Source organism: Leopardus geoffroyi, chromosome A1 (genome assembly GCF_018350155.1).
Source record: "Leopardus geoffroyi isolate Oge1 chromosome A1, O.geoffroyi_Oge1_pat1.0, whole genome shotgun sequence".
Lineage (NCBI taxonomy): Eukaryota > Metazoa > Chordata > Mammalia > Carnivora > Felidae > Leopardus > Leopardus geoffroyi.
This window is the reverse complement of record NC_059326.1, coordinates 228,430,862-228,446,527: the sequence shown is the minus strand read 5'-3', so window position 1 is coordinate 228,446,527 and position 15,666 is coordinate 228,430,862. Positions and strand designations below refer to the sequence as shown.

The 15,666-nt window shown below is 39.8% G+C and overlaps 1 protein-coding gene across 1 annotated transcript in view; it reads right to left on the bottom strand.

The window, feature by feature from the left end:
* Nucleotides 1-15,666, bottom strand: part of DNAH5 (dynein axonemal heavy chain 5) — a 286,976-nt gene that overhangs the window by 60,126 nt on the left and 211,184 nt on the right. Inside the window, 5 exon segments of the mRNA XM_045441848.1 lie at nucleotides 318-497; nucleotides 4,857-5,060; nucleotides 8,862-9,038; nucleotides 9,281-9,395; nucleotides 10,515-10,746. Coding sequence (XP_045297804.1) covers nucleotides 318-497; nucleotides 4,857-5,060; nucleotides 8,862-9,038; nucleotides 9,281-9,395; nucleotides 10,515-10,746 — 908 coding nt within the window.

Genomic DNA, 15,666 nt, shown 5'->3' with positions numbered 1-15,666 from the left:
AGGGTATTCTACGCTATGGTTTTCTGTGTTTCTTTTTTCCAAGTTAACATTGTGGAGGAAAAATATCCAGCAGCCCACAGTCAACGTGGCGCCCTCGTAGAAAGTCCATGCTTCGACTTGTACAATTCTGAACTGGAGTGCTATTACAGAGAAGAGAAATGTCCTGTGCTCGGCAGTTCTGTCCCTTGCCCTCCCTGTGGACTTGAGTACAATAACACCAGAGGCCAAAGGTTACTGTACACTCTGAGAAGACAAGGCCAGTTGGCCTTGAGCGCCCTTGCAGGCGCACATCACGCAGTTCCAGCTAGGGGGCTCACCTTTAGAGGCAACACTTCTCTGTTTATAGAAAAGAAGGAAGCCATGGCTTTGGTCCAGGAACAAAGACCAGCTACATTCCCACATACGCGTTTAGCAGTTTCGATGTTGTAGTCAGCCATTTCAAAGTAAGGATTCAAAAATTCTATCACTTCTTCATTGATTGTGTCTTTTGGGAATTGCTATGAAAGAAAAGAGTAAAATTAAGTCAAAATGCTTCTTTCCATGAGGCCACATTCACATTGTGCTCACAATGCCACTGAAATTGTTGAACTAAGGAATGAACGAACGACATCATATTTTGTTGATATTTCAGGATATTGGACAAAAGTCCTGAAAGTGAAAACAGAATAAGCAGTGACAGCGAAGAAGTCGGAGCATTCTTTATCTTCTGTGAACAAGAGATACCAACCCTAAATAAATGTTCCAGGATCCAGTGAAGGAGTAAATTATTTAGGCGATGAATACTAACATGGTTATTAAAATTTCCAAAGCAATAACATGTTCATGTCATTAATCCTAAATAGGTGGATTGTAAGCCCATAAAATCAATAATGGAAAACAAATACACTCTGGTATTTTCAGCCTGCAGACAAAATATGTTTAGCATTTAGCAGCAACTAAATGCTTAATACATTCAAACAGAGGTTCTATTAAACTCATCTGAAATACGAAGGTAACTACTTGGACATTCGGTCTTGAGGGCAATGAATTAATTTTTAATCATAGAATTATCCAGAATATGAAAGAACTGTTAGCTTCTGAAGGGATAAGATTCAAAAATAGTAGCATAAGTGGATTAAGAATGCCTTCCTGCATCAAGAGAAGACTGGCCAAACAATGAAACTGGACCTTCCTCGAGTGGTGTTTGATCATCTAAAAGAAGCTGAGTAGGGGCACCTTGGTGGCTCAGTCAGTTAAGGGTCTGACTTCAGCTCAGGTCATGATCTCACGGTTCATGAGTTCAAGCCCCACGTCAGGCTCTGGGCTGACAGCTCAGAGCCTGGAGCCTGCTTTGGATTCTGTGTCTCCCTCTCTCTCTGCCCATCCCCTACTCATGCTCTGTCTCTCTCTGTCTCAAAAATAAATAAAACATTAAAAAAATTTTAAGAAGATGATTCGATTTCCCCAAGTAGAAAGGAATGTGGCGCCTATAAATCAAAGCTTCCACAGAACATGCACGGTACAGGGCGGAGCACACACACTCTCATTCAGACAACCTCCAATGCAAGTTTCTTCTATGAGCCTGGAGAAATGATGAAGGCGGAAGAAAACTCAGAAGAATATTTGGGAGCAGCAGAAGGGCAATGGTGAAAGGCAAATGGTGAGGAAGCTTCCAAGAGCAGTGGCCCTGCCACCAGGCACATAGGGCAGGAGCCCGGAGTCACCTGCCAAGATCCCATGAGAAGTCCAATGCCACTGTTGCACTTTTCTGTGAAAACTCCTTGATCTCCTCGGTCACCATTGTCATTTCACATATGCTCAGAGTTCATCACCACCTGTGACTCCTTCTTGGTGACAACTTATGTCATAGAGTGCCACGTTTTAATTATCTGGGACAAGTCTGTATGGCCACCAGTTTCATAAGCTGCTCACTGTTACAGCTGCTGTAAGGTGCCTCACAAGACGCTCTAGCCTCACAACACTTGGGCATGTGGAATTGAAAACTGAACGAAAGACAGCATGAAGGTTATTGCTTTGGAAACAGATGTGACTTTGGTATTCCCCATTAGTTGTGTCACGGTCCAAATATGAAAGATAAAACAATAAAACTTCTTAAATAAAACATAGAAACACGTATTCTGCCTTAGAGGGAGGGCAAAGATTTCCTGAACAGAACACAGAAAGCATTCCTAAGAAAATATTGATAAATTGGGCTACATCAAACTGAGGAATGTCTGTTTATCAGAGGACACCCTTAACAGAATGAACAACCAAGGCAGAATGTGGGAGAAGATATTTTCAAACATATAAATGACAAATTACTCATGTTTCTTATAAGGAAATACTACACATCAATCAAAAATTTAAACAGACAAGAGACCTTAACAGGTACTTAACAAAGGAATCCCCAAGAGGTTCATAAACTGTTGAAAAGATTCTCAGCATCATTACTTACCAGGTCTAATGCAAACTAAACCCACATTAATAAAACACTACTGCAAACCCATCAGAATAGCGAAAAGTAGAAAACAGTTAAGATGTAGAACAACTTACACACTGCTGGTGGGTGTGTAAAAGGACACAGCTATTTTTGAAAGCTCTTTGTCACTATCTATAAAGCTGTTTAAGTGTATACAGGTGATAGCTACCCTTGTAATGAGCATAGCATAACGTATACAGTTGTCCAATCACAGTGTTGTGCCCCTGAAATCAATGTAATAGTGTAAGTCAACTATACTTCTATCAAAAATATTTCCATCTGTTCTTAAAAAGGATAACGTAAGACCCAGAAATTCCATTCCTGGAGTACAGAGCCAATAGAAATTCAAATACACCCACCAAATGGCCCGTAGACCAATATTCACAGTAGCTTTATTTATAATAGCCAAAAACTAGTAACAACCCCCAAACCCATCAACAGTACAGTGGACAAATAAATTGAAACATATCACAGCATTTCACACTGTGCTGGCTCATACAAGCTCATAGGAAACCATTACTAAATGTTTAGGAGTTTTGCAAATAGGTTGTGAAATAGAACGGTTCTTAAAAGTTAAATTATAGAAACTTATAATTAGACAAATGTTATTTACAACAAAAAGAATATACAATAAAGTAATCACATTCTCTTACATTACCACATTTTACTATCTATGTTTCTGAGGGCATTTATATCCATTGTACCTACGTAGTGGGAAACGATACTGCTCACACACCTCTCCCCCAGCTGCATTCAGCAAGATCATTTCGGTAGCTTGCAATTGGCCATTGTAGGGATACTTATGCCATGGAAATTGGCGAACACTACAAATCAGACTTTTTCTTTTTCTTTTCTTCCTTTTTTTCTCCCCAGAGAACCAGTTGTTTTTAAATATTTAGCACACACCGCTGCTTCATCTACTGAACTGCTATATAGCAACGAAAAAAAGAATGAAATACTGTCCTTGCAACAATAAGAATGAATCTCAAAGACTTGTTGAATAAAAGAATTTAACACAGGAGGTCACGTGGTATCAATTCGCCTATGTAAATTTCAAAACCGACAAAATTAATTATCAGGATAAAGATGAGAATAATAGTTACCCTAGGGGAGGTTATTGACGAGGTAGGGACACAAGACAGATTTCCGGGGTCTGGAAATAGAAATCCTGATCTCAGTGTTCATTAACAGGTATACATATGTGTAAATATTCATTAATCTGTATACTTAAAAATTGTACATTTTATCATATGTAAGTTCTACATCAAAATTAAAAACATGCAAATTACTACTCAAAAAATTACTACTGAGACTTACAAAATATAAATACACATATATTTGTATTCATATGTATACAATACATGCACACATGTCTTGCTTTCTTAAAATGATTTTTTAAACTTCTATTGAAATAGGTCACTGATGATGTTTTAGTATGCCTATGATCTATCAGGAGAGGTTCTAATGCTTTTTTTTTTTTAATTTTTTAACATTTGTTCATTTTTGAGAGAGAGAGAGAGAGCAGGGGAGAGGCAGAGAGAGAGAGAGAGGGAGACATAGAATCTGAAGCAGGCTCCAGGCTCTGAGCTGTCAGCACAGAGCCTGACGTGGGGCTTGAACCCATGAACTGTGAGATGATTACCTGAGTCGCAGTCAGACACTTAACTGACTGAGCCATGCAGGCACCCCATCTAATGCTTATTTTTAAAGCTCTAATGTCTTATATTTGGAAAAGAAAATTCTGCTCTGAAAAAATACTTAAATATATGTTCAATATATGTAAGTAGAATATTATTAAGGCTTTAAAAATAAGAAACTCTTGCCATTTGTGGAGGACATTGTGCTAAATGAAATAATCCAGACACAGAAAGACAAACCCTGCCTGTCTCACTTATACATAGAATCTAAAATAGTCAAACTCACAGAAGCAGAGTAGAATGCTGGTTGCCAGGGATGGGGGAGGAGAAAGGAGAGATGTTGGTCAAGGCACACAGAGTATCAAGATACAAGAAGAAAAATTCTGGAGACCTAAGGTACAGTAAGAAGAATAGAGTCAACAACACTGTATAGTTGAAATTTTCTAAGTGTTCTCGCCACAAAACAAGAAAAAAAAAAAAAAAAAGAAAGGAAAAGAAAATGGTAACTGTGAGGTCATGGCTACTTTAGCTTGACTGTGGCAATTATTTCATAGTGTATACAGATCTCTAAACATCAAGTTGTACACCTTAATATACAGAATTTTATGTCATTCTACCTCAATAAATATGGCAAAAAAAAATTAATAAGGAAAAATGTGTACGTACAGCAAAATCTTTTCAGAAACTTATTCTATTAAAGGACTCAGATACTCTAACGAAGTCTGAGTCCCCTGTCATCCCAACGTTACTGAACTACCAACCTGCAAGTTCTGTAAAAAGTTTCCTGCGGTCATGAGTTTTAAAGACTCCTGCCAGGAAGGAATTGTACAGCTTCTTTCCAGGTCAATTTTCACTGCATTGACTTTCCTTTGAAACAGGAGCAGCACACAATCCATGATCCTCATGATGAGGTGTGGTGGTCGGCCCAATGTGCGGACAGTGGCGATGTCCGATGGCTTGATAGTCTGTGAGAGGAGAAGAGGTCATCGTGCAATCTCAGATGAGAAAGTGTGGACAAACCTGTAATCTCTCAATGCTATTTTGACAGAGGAAAGGAAGCGTATTTGAGCTAGATGCAGTCATAAGGTTGAGATGCATATTTAATCCCAAAGAAACGCATGTCCCAGAAAGTTCAAACTTCTACAATTCAAACTGACAGCAAGAGGAGAGACAGTGAGGGAAATATTGGTGAGCAGATAAGGAGCTGTGACTTCTCCAAAATTGTACAGACCACTTTGTGTCAGAAAAAGAAAAGGGGAGTGTGATCTGAAAGAAAAAGAAAACTCAGCACTCGAGGAGATATGAGGAATTCTAACCCAGGAAAACTCCAGAATGTGCAGTGCTTTTTACTCATTAGTGATGTAGGGCAAGAATCTGCCTCTCTCTTTAGCAACCCAAACTTGTCACAGTGGACCGACACAAGCAGGTAGCCCCAGGGCTGACAGACTGAATAATTAGAGGTTTCTGAGTGGAAGTGACCTTTAAATGATGGAACTTAAGCAATACGAATTTCACTAACTCAGAGAAGTCCTGTTCCATTTCTATCATGGAGATTCTGATAGAGTAAATTATTTAATAGTCAGATAGACCCACTGTGGTTGCTAATAACTGTTCTGTCTCTTAAACACTTTATGGGATAAGTATGGGAAAAAATTCTAAAGATAAGAACCTGATACGGTCCTATTTCTGGGACAAATAGTGTATACTCATTCCTTACAGATGTTGAAAACCTTCTGTCTTAATTGCATTTGCATCAAAGGAAGGTGACCAGAGACCTTGGTATCAAAGCTAATAACCTTTTCTCTGAGGATTGGGGGAAAAAAATGAAGAAAAAAAAAACCCCACTGAATTTCGGATTGTAACTACATACTTTGGAAATGTTTGTTTCAGTCGATGTGTATTTGTGACGCAAGACAACCGGAAGTGAAGGAGAATTTGTGTTCAAGGGCTAGAAACAGCTGACATATCTTTATATGAGACATGTGGCTATAAAAGAAAGGAGAGAAATATAATAGCAGCCAGTGGGGAAAGTAGGGTCAAATAAATGTTGTAAATAAATGTTAAGTAAAGGATGTAAGGAGCCGGACATGCTGATTTTACTTTAGCTTTAAAAGAGAAAATTGTCTAACAGAATTGGGCTCAATTATGTTGGGTGCCCAGGTAAAAGGAGTTGGGGGGAGAGGTATGTCTAAAGCTCAACCTATTTCAGCTAAGTATTGGATTCCTCTTTTCTCTGAAGACAAAGCAGTGTGACTGCCACATAATTTCCTAGACATGCTTGCAATATAATAGTTCAGCTAAGTATTGGATTCCTCTTTTCTCTGAAGACAAAGCAGTGTGACTGCCACATAATTTCCTAGACATGCTTGCAATATAATAGTTATTTAACATCTGGAGGTATTTTGTTTGTTTGTCTGGAGTCAGATTAGTTTTGAGATAGGAAGAGAAATATTCTTTGTGATTACCTTATTTCTTGTATAGATTTATGTGGCCTGATGCCAAAAGGTTAGTTTGAGGGGATCTAGAACTTCTTAGAATAAATTGGTAGTACCATATTTCAAGATTTCAAAAGCCCACAAGGAAGCAATAAAATGGAGGCAGAACCAATGAAGGAAATTATTGAAAATCTCTCCAATACACCCCATCATGTTACCCCTGTTTCCAGACATTTCTGCATTGATGTTTATGTGGAATATCTTAGTGGTAGAGAACATGAAATTAGGAGGATAAAGAAAAATATTTTATAATACAGAAAAGATGCTAAGCCTTTTAAATCTTGGGAAAATTTACACCTTTAAGCATGCTCTAAGATGCCATAGGCTCTTTTTCTATGATGCCATGGGGTATCATGAGTTAAGTAAAGATTTAAAAGATTCTTTACACTATCAATGTCTTCTTTCTATTGATCAGAGACCCACAGTCGGAAGCCAAAATGCCCCAGAAAGGGGGTTGGGTAGAGACCAGGATCTCGAAGAGATATCTAACCCCCACGCTCACTGCAGCACTATTTACAGTAGCCAATATATGGAAGCAATCTAAGTGGTCATCAGTGGATGAGTGGATAAAGAAATGTGAGATATACATGCGTAGAGAGAGGGAGTGTGTGTGTGTGTGTGTGTGTGTGTGTGTGTGCATGAGTGTGTGGCATGCCTGTGTTCAATGGAATATTATTCAGCCTTAAAAAAAATAAAGGAAATACTGCCATGTGAGATAACATGGATGGACCTAGGGGCCATTATGCCAAGTAAAATAAACTAAATATAGAAAAACAATATGATCCCATTTACATGTGGAATCTAAAACAGGCAGATTCATTGAAGCAGAGAGTGGAATGGTGGTTGTCAGGGTCTGTCAGGAAGAGAAAATGGGGAGCTGATGGTTTTCAATTATGCTAAATAAATTCTGGAGAGTTACTACAGAGCACAGTGCCTATCGTTAACAATACTGCATTATATACTTCAAATTTGTTAAGAGGGTAGATTTTAGATCCTATGTTAAATGTTTTTATGACATGAAAAACAATAACAACAACAATGGCGTTAAAGGGAGCGGCAGGGAAACTTTGGGAGGTAATGGACATGTCAATGGGCTTGAAGTTAGGGATGGTTTCAAGGTATATATTTATTCCCAAACTTTCCGAGTTGTATACAGTATACACGTCCTGGTTTTTACATGTCAGTCATACCACAGTAAGTTGATTGTTTAAAAACAGGCAGGGGGGAGATGAGGAGTCCACCAGTCTAAGAGACTGAAGACCCCACGGGGCTTTGAGGATGAAGAAGCACACTCTAGCCAGTGAAAGGAGGAAGACAGAAACAGTAAGTGAAGACACATCACAGTAAGAGTAGTGTGAAAAGTTGGAGGGACAAAGGAGGTGGCCATATCTTCATTGTCTCAAAAGAGTAGAAACTCGTATTTTTATATTGTTCAGGAAACTAAAAGACTCAACTTGGATCAAAAAAGATTTAGAAGTGTTCAAGGCAGTGAGCCAAAGAAGCGATTAAAAAAGTTTGCATTGTCAAGCAACAAGGCATGCTTAGTGGGGGTTCTAGAACTTGAATTAGCTGTGGGCAGATCATCAGCGCTTCATTTCTCCAGCCATTTCCTAGACCAGGAATCAATAACATAAGGCAGTAGCTGAGTAAGACCGAAGTAAAGGCAATCTTCAATCGAGTCCCCAGAAATCTTCAATTGGGCCTTCGAAACTGGACCAGCTCTTTAAGGTGGGGCCTATGTCACTAAACTCATCATATTTTCTCAGAATCCAACCTCCTTCCTAATTTTGCCATTTCTGCTATTGCCACGCAAGTTGGGACCTGTTCAGAACCTGCCGTTTACGGGCTACATTAGGTCAGCAGCTCTGTATTTGGGTAAAATCCACAGATACAGTCAGAGAATGTTGTCTCTTACAGACCCATGCCAGGGTCCTCAATGAATGAGGAGAGAAATGTTATTTTAGAAATTTTCTGTGACTTTCCCAATGTCACATAGCTTATTGGCGACAGAGTGGAAATGAGAACCCAGGACTCCTGACCTCCAATCTATGACACTGCCCATCATTCAGGAGTGAAGAAAATGAGATGCGAAGTAGCAAAAGCAATATCTATACGGAGCTAATAACATCTCCCTGCAGAAACTATTCTTTGAAATAGTTCCAGGGAAGACCTTTGGTCTAGAGCAGTAGAGCGTTTCCTTGCTGTTATTCATTTTCCTTCGCCCTCCTCCCAGGCGCTAAACTTGACACCTGCCATATCACACAGATTTACCTGCAGGGCTGCTTCTGCCTCTTCTAAAGCTGGTTTTGCGGTTTCCAGTTTTTCTTCAGCGATGGCTTTGTCCTTAGAGATGCTGTCTACAATGGCTTGGGCTTTGTCCTTCACCTTCTGTACCTCGGCCTTGACCTTCTCGGCGGCCTGCGCTTTCATTGTCACTTCTTTTAAGACCTAATTCAATATAGAAGGGGAAGAAAGCTCACAGAACAAACCTTGGCAGGCTGAAAATGCACATTTTTGCCTTGATTTGTTGAGTTGGTCTGGTACCGTTTCCCAGTAAGATTAAGAGTATTAGATTCTATTGGAAATAATTTGTACTTTCACGGTGACAACTCAGTGAATACGCATACGTCGTTAACACTTATTACCAGGAATTTAAAACAAATTTGGCACACGTGTGAGTGCCCACGCACCGTGTCGGCTTTATCATTGGCCACTTGGAGCTCCTTCTCCTTCACTGCTAGTTCTGTGCTCAGGGCTGCAACAGATTCTGAGGCTTCTTTTAGCTTTTCCAATCCAGTATTCATTCTAGGATTGAAAATCCAAGCAAGCCATGGTTAAAATTTGTGGTTTTCCAAGCACTGGTTCATTAACACAGACAGCAATGGTCGTATTTGAAGAATGAGGGTCTGTGCAAATAGCAAATCCAAGAGGGCCTGAGGAAAAGAATATGCATCCAGGGTTGATGCCTAACTAAACACGTCCATATGTTTTTCACACACCGCATGTGGGACAGTGAACCCATTACGATGCTGCACAACATGAAGAACAATCGTGGGTCTAGAATCTGTATCATGAAGGAAACAGGCCTAATGAAGTTTAGTTAAATGACAAGAGACTTCAAATGCTTGAAACCCAAATCTGGAGGAAGGAAAATAAATAACTTCTGTTTTGTTTTGTTAAAAAGACCAATTAAGTTAAAAGAAGAAAGATTTGGGAATAAGGAATGAAACAAATCAAGGAATGAAGCCATCAGAACCACCCTGCGAAGGGATGCTGCCTGTCTGGGCCTGAGATAATGTAACCTCAAAGACCAGGGCCCTCAGAGTCAGTCAGTCCAATGTCCCACCCAGGGTCCCTTATGAAGCATCCCTGGCTGGTTCTGGCCATATCCAAGCAGAAGCTATAGGTGTTCAGAAGAGAGCTGGGCAGAGCAGTGAAATCTGGAACAGAGTTCAGTGAAGCAGGGTATTCTCCAGGCAGTGAACGTCAGCATTCCAGAGAAGGACGAGTGGAGGGAGGCAGGCAGTCTGAATTCTCTATTTCCGCCATTATGTCATTCAGTATTATAGCAAGCAGTAGGTCACATGAACACTTGGCAACACTTTATTCTCCTGGGCAAAAACAAAGCTCCTAGCAATCATGGACTAATCCTTGGAATAGGCTTGAGAGGAGGGTGCCTCAGCCTCAGCACTATTGGCATTTGGGGCTGATTCTTTGCTGCAGAGGGCTATCCCGTGCACTGTGAGATGTTAGCAGCATCCCTGACCTCTACTCATTTGCTGCCAACAGCACCCCTTCCCGACCACCTGAGTTGTAACAAACAAGAATGTTTCTAGTCATTGCAAAATGCTCCCTAGGAGCAAATTTGCTCCCCGTTGAGAGCCAATGCTTTAAAACAGCTTTATATCCGAACTTCACACTTACCTGTTGGCCAGGGTTTGCACTTCTGCACGCTTTTCTCCATATGTGAGCATATAGCCTTGAATAAAGGAGAGGTACGACTTGGGAGTCACATGAGCAGGCCGTCGGAATCTCTGGAAATAATCAACACACTTCTCAGCTACCCCGTCCTGGAAGGAGCCCATGCATTGGACCACTTCCTTCTTGGTTTCCAAACTGCAGTCAATATCATAGGGGGACAGGAAGTATTCAGACACTAGAAGGAATAAGGACGGCAGTGTGTGAAATATACACATGAATGACCATCTGAAAAGTTAACTGGCTAATTTTGAAAGATTTAGACATTTTTTAGGACTGCATACCATTTTTATACCCAAACTTGGTAAATATCTGTCAGCATTTTTGGCCCCAGGCCAAAATTTCAACAATTTTATTTTCCCTTTCATTTATAAAGCTGTTAACAGACCTCAAGACTATCATCAGCCTTTGTTTTCTGTTACTTATGCAAAGAAGTCTCTTCTGCATGGCTGCGGGTTCTGGTCAACAGCCAGCCTGTTTTATGCTTCACATAAGGGCAAAAGTGGTACAAATAACTCAGAAATCAGTGCCCACCTGGTACTCAAATTTAACATTCCCGTTTATTTTTAAATGCAGAACCTGTCATACCCTTAATTCCCCCAGTCTCTGACTGCATTTGGTATGTGGAATGTTTGCCACTATATTTTTTTATGCCAGGGTCATCCTGTTCTTAAAAGTGGTGGGTGGCCATTTGCAGTCAATTCTAATTTACAGTGTCCTTTAAAAATGTTTGGGTAAAAACCTCCTGTTGAAGACCTTTGTCTTCCCGATACTGCCAATCATGGGACCCATTCTAAGGCAGCATTTCCTATTATAGGAAGAGGCCATAAAGCCAGACCTAATCAATCACCACAAACACGCTGAGTGCAGCACACCGAGCCCTGTGATGGCACCGTGGAGCTAAAGACTAGTATGAAATTTGGCCTCAATGCCAAGGAATTTACAAAGGTTATGCACAATGCAGTTAGAAGTTATCATAACCAACTTTATGTATCTTGGGGGATACAAAACTGCATATGGATTTGCTTGAAAAGTACTTAAAGCATTGAATAATGTACATAAGAGTTGCAAATAGAAATATGGCCAATAAAAAGGGAAGGAAAGAGAAGGAATCAAGTAAACAAACCTATCTGGTGATAGTTGGCAAAGAAATAAAAAATGATTAGCAACTGATCACTAAATTAAGTTCTTTTCTTTTTTTTCTTTTTTTTTTTTTTTTTTTTTTAATTTTTTTTCAACGTTTATTTATTTTTGGGACAGAGAGAGACAGACATGAACGGGGGAGGGGCAGAGAGAGAGGGAAACACAGAATGGGAAACAGGCTCCAGCCTCTGAGCCATCAGCCCAGAGCCTGACGCGGGGCTCGAACTCACGGACCGCGAGATCGTGACCTGGCTGAAGTCGGACGCTTAACCGACTGCGCCACCCAGGTGCCCCTAAATTAAGTTCTTAAAGCAATTGTGGGGTAGTGTTTGCATCTATGTAAATAATAGGTACCATTTCTCGGCTTGGTTATAAACAAAGTTTACCATATACATTGAAAGGCCATAAATTAAGACTCAGAAGTCATATTTTCTGATATGAGTTAAGCAATCTCTACAAAGAACAGTTTAACTTCTAGGAAGTTTAAGTCTAGGCACCAGGAACACAGGAACAATCTTTGCCTAGGATAAAGTTTTTGTAGGTATTAACCCCTACAGCTGCAATATTCACCATGCACCAGGCATGATACTAAGTGCTTTACTTGGCATTACAGGGTATCCTCGGGGAGGTTCCCACTTTCTGAAAACCTCCTTGTATTTACTATGTAATGATTTTTTCCCTTATGTGAACAGAGAGTATCAATATGGGGAATTCTTTTTTATGTAGCAAGTGCTGTTTTTATCTCTCTAAAAGTCAAAGAGAATAAAAATAGAGTAGATTCAAAGGATATTTTTCCAAGGACCCACAATCTCTGGTGCAGGAAAGGTTATGAAAACAATCAGATCACTTTTACTTAGCGTGACCAAAGCCTGCTAAGCTCAAGCAAGAGGCCATGGAAAACCCTTCCAAGGTCATCTCTATTATCTAATCACCAAAGCAGCAATGCCAGTTTGGGGGCCCATCTTCAGACTGAAGCCTGAGGTTGGTATGGGTTATATTTTGGTGTTGTGTGCTCATAGCCCTTGATGGGAATGAGGTGAGGTATGTGTGGGATAGAGAGGAGAATGTTCGGATCACTGCCTGAATTTTGGTGCCCTTCAATTTCTACTTCATTGAGATGAAAAGAATTGAAGTAACAAAGTGAAAGAGGGACACGAGTTGCCTATCCAGCAGCCAGCCTCTCTCTTGGTTACTAAAAGAATCTCTATTTTGCTCAAGGTAACAATCTGCCCAACTAAAATTCGTCGGTTGTCCAGACTCTCTTACAAGTAGGGGTGACCCAGTGGAGGCCAATGACGTGCAGACAAAAGTTCTTGGGGAAGAATGTTGCCCTGAACTAAAAGGCAAATTTCACAAGGCATCAACAAACATAATGTCTGGAGATGCAACAGCCACCTTGTGCCTGTAAGAGTAGAAGCCACACCCTAAGGACAACAGCAAGATAGAAGGAGTAAAGACCCCCCAAATGGCATCATCCTGGACTGCACAGCTCTGTATTTTCTTGGCAGCAGGAGAAGGGGGGAGAAAAAAGTACTTGCTTGAGCAAGCACTTCTCTGGTTTTCTCTTAGAGCCAAACACATTCTTAACCGATGCCTTCAGAGGGCAAGCATGTCTAATCTTGACAAAACCTTATCGGTTAATCCTTACCACATCCCTAAGTGATGAATTTTAATATGTACCTTTTGTACAGAAGAATAATGAGGCTTAGAGGAGTTTCCTTGCAGATGGAAGATTGGCGATTTGATCCAAGGATGATGGACTCCAAAGCCCATGTCACCTTGAATTAGAAATCCAAAGACAACTGAACTCTGTAGTCTTTTAGAGTGCTAAGCAAACACATTCAACTGCAGCACCAAGTCCAAAAATATTTATTGACTAATGTGCTTCATAAGCAAAATAGGCTAATTTTCCCAGAAAAACCGTGGATACTGTTGTGGTTGGCATTACTTTCTGAGGGGTTATCACGTGAAGCTGCCTTCTTGACGATGTATCACCAGCTGTGAGCGGCTGCAGAAGCAGGGGTGGCTAGCTCATAAGACCATGTCTTGTATATTATAAATCAAGTAATAATTCTCAAAGAGGGCCATTTTATTCACACATTTAAAATGGCCTTCTCTTTTTTTTTTTTTTTTTTTTAATTTTTTTCAACATTTATTCATTTTTGGGACAGAGAGAGACAGAGCATGAACGGGGGAGGGGCAGAGAGAGAGGGAGACACAGAATCGGAAACAGGCTCCAGGCTCTGAGCCATCAGCCCAGAGCCTGATGCGGGGCTGGAACTCACGGACCGCGAGATCGTGACCTGGCTGAAGTCGGACGCCTAACCGACTGCGCCACCCAGGCGCCCCTAAAATGGCCTTCTTTGAAAAAAAAATAAACCATATATATGCTATTGATTTTGCTTGAGACTTCATTTTCAAGTGAAGATGGCCTATTTTTATAACAATGTGCTTATTTAAAATGTAATCTAGAAGAACATTAAAAATTACCTTTACCATGGAGAAATCTAAATGAAGTTCATGGGTTTAGGAGTGACATTAGCACCACAGAGTACCATTAAGAAATGCAACACTACTATCTTAATAATACTGGAATTAAACGAAAAAACCTAATAAAAAATGAAATAGGAAAGGAAAATCAAAATGCCTCAGCTGATGGAAACCTCTGCCCCTCATCCTCCCAAAAAAAAAAAAAAAAAAAAAACAAATTAAAACTGTAACACATGTAACACACCACAAATTGATGCCAGTATCCCCAGAGAAGCCTTTGAATGAGTCATAAACTACTTTGAATCATAAATTGAAAAGTTAAAAAGAAACTGACCAAATAATGTATCAGGAAGAAATGAAAACAGGAATTGACTGAGCTCAGGAAATAAGAAGAAAAAGACAAAACCATCTTGGAAATGAAGACTAAACTAAAGGTAGCCAAGGAAGGGACAAAAAAGAGAAAAAAATATACAGACAAGACCACCCGAATGAAGAGAATACAGACATTTAAAGAAACAATTCATTCAAGACAACACCATATAAAGCTAAAAACAAAGGTTTGCCAAAATGGAGGTTATTAAATGGTGGAAAAGACAAGACTTTACAACATAAAACAAGGCATATTTTTCTTTAAATGCTTTATCAAGAGACTTAGTCAATTTAAATTCACATATGAAAAAACTCACATTTTTCCCAAAAGCACTTTAGTTATGAAAATACTACAAAATCTAGTATTAACCTTCTAAGTAAGCATCTTTAAATTAGAAAAATACTCTGTGCAATAACATCAATCCAAAAAAGAAATTAAGAAGAACTAATTTATAATGATAGCATCCAAAAGAATAAAATATGTAGGAATAAACTCCACCAAAGGAAATGAAAGACTTGTACGCTAAAAACCATAAACTACTAATGAAAGAAATTAAAATAAACACAAATATATGAAAAGACATCACATGTTTATGATTTGGAAGAATTATTATTTTCAAATGTCCATACTACCCAAAGCCATCTACAGATTCAATAGAGTCCTGATCAAAATTCCAATGGTATTTTTTTTACAGAAATAGAGAAAACAATCCTAAAATTCATATGGAACAACAGAAAACCCAAAAAAAACCAAAGCAATTCTGAGCAAGAACAAAACTGGAGGCGTCACACTTCCTGATTTCAAAATATATTACAAGGTTACAGTAATTAAAACAGTGTGGTATTGGCCTTAAAAATAGACATATAGACCCATGGAACAGAAGAAAGTTCAGAAATAAACCCATATTGGGGCGCCTGGGTGGCGCAGTCGGTTAAGCGTCCGGCTTCAGCCAGGTCACGATCTCGCGGTCCGTGAGTTCGAGCCCCGCGTCGGGCTCTGGGCTGATGGCTCAGAGCCTGGAGCCTGTTTCCGATTCTGTGTCTCCCTCTCTCTCTGCCCGTCCCCCGTTCATACTCTGTCTCTCTCTGTCCCAAA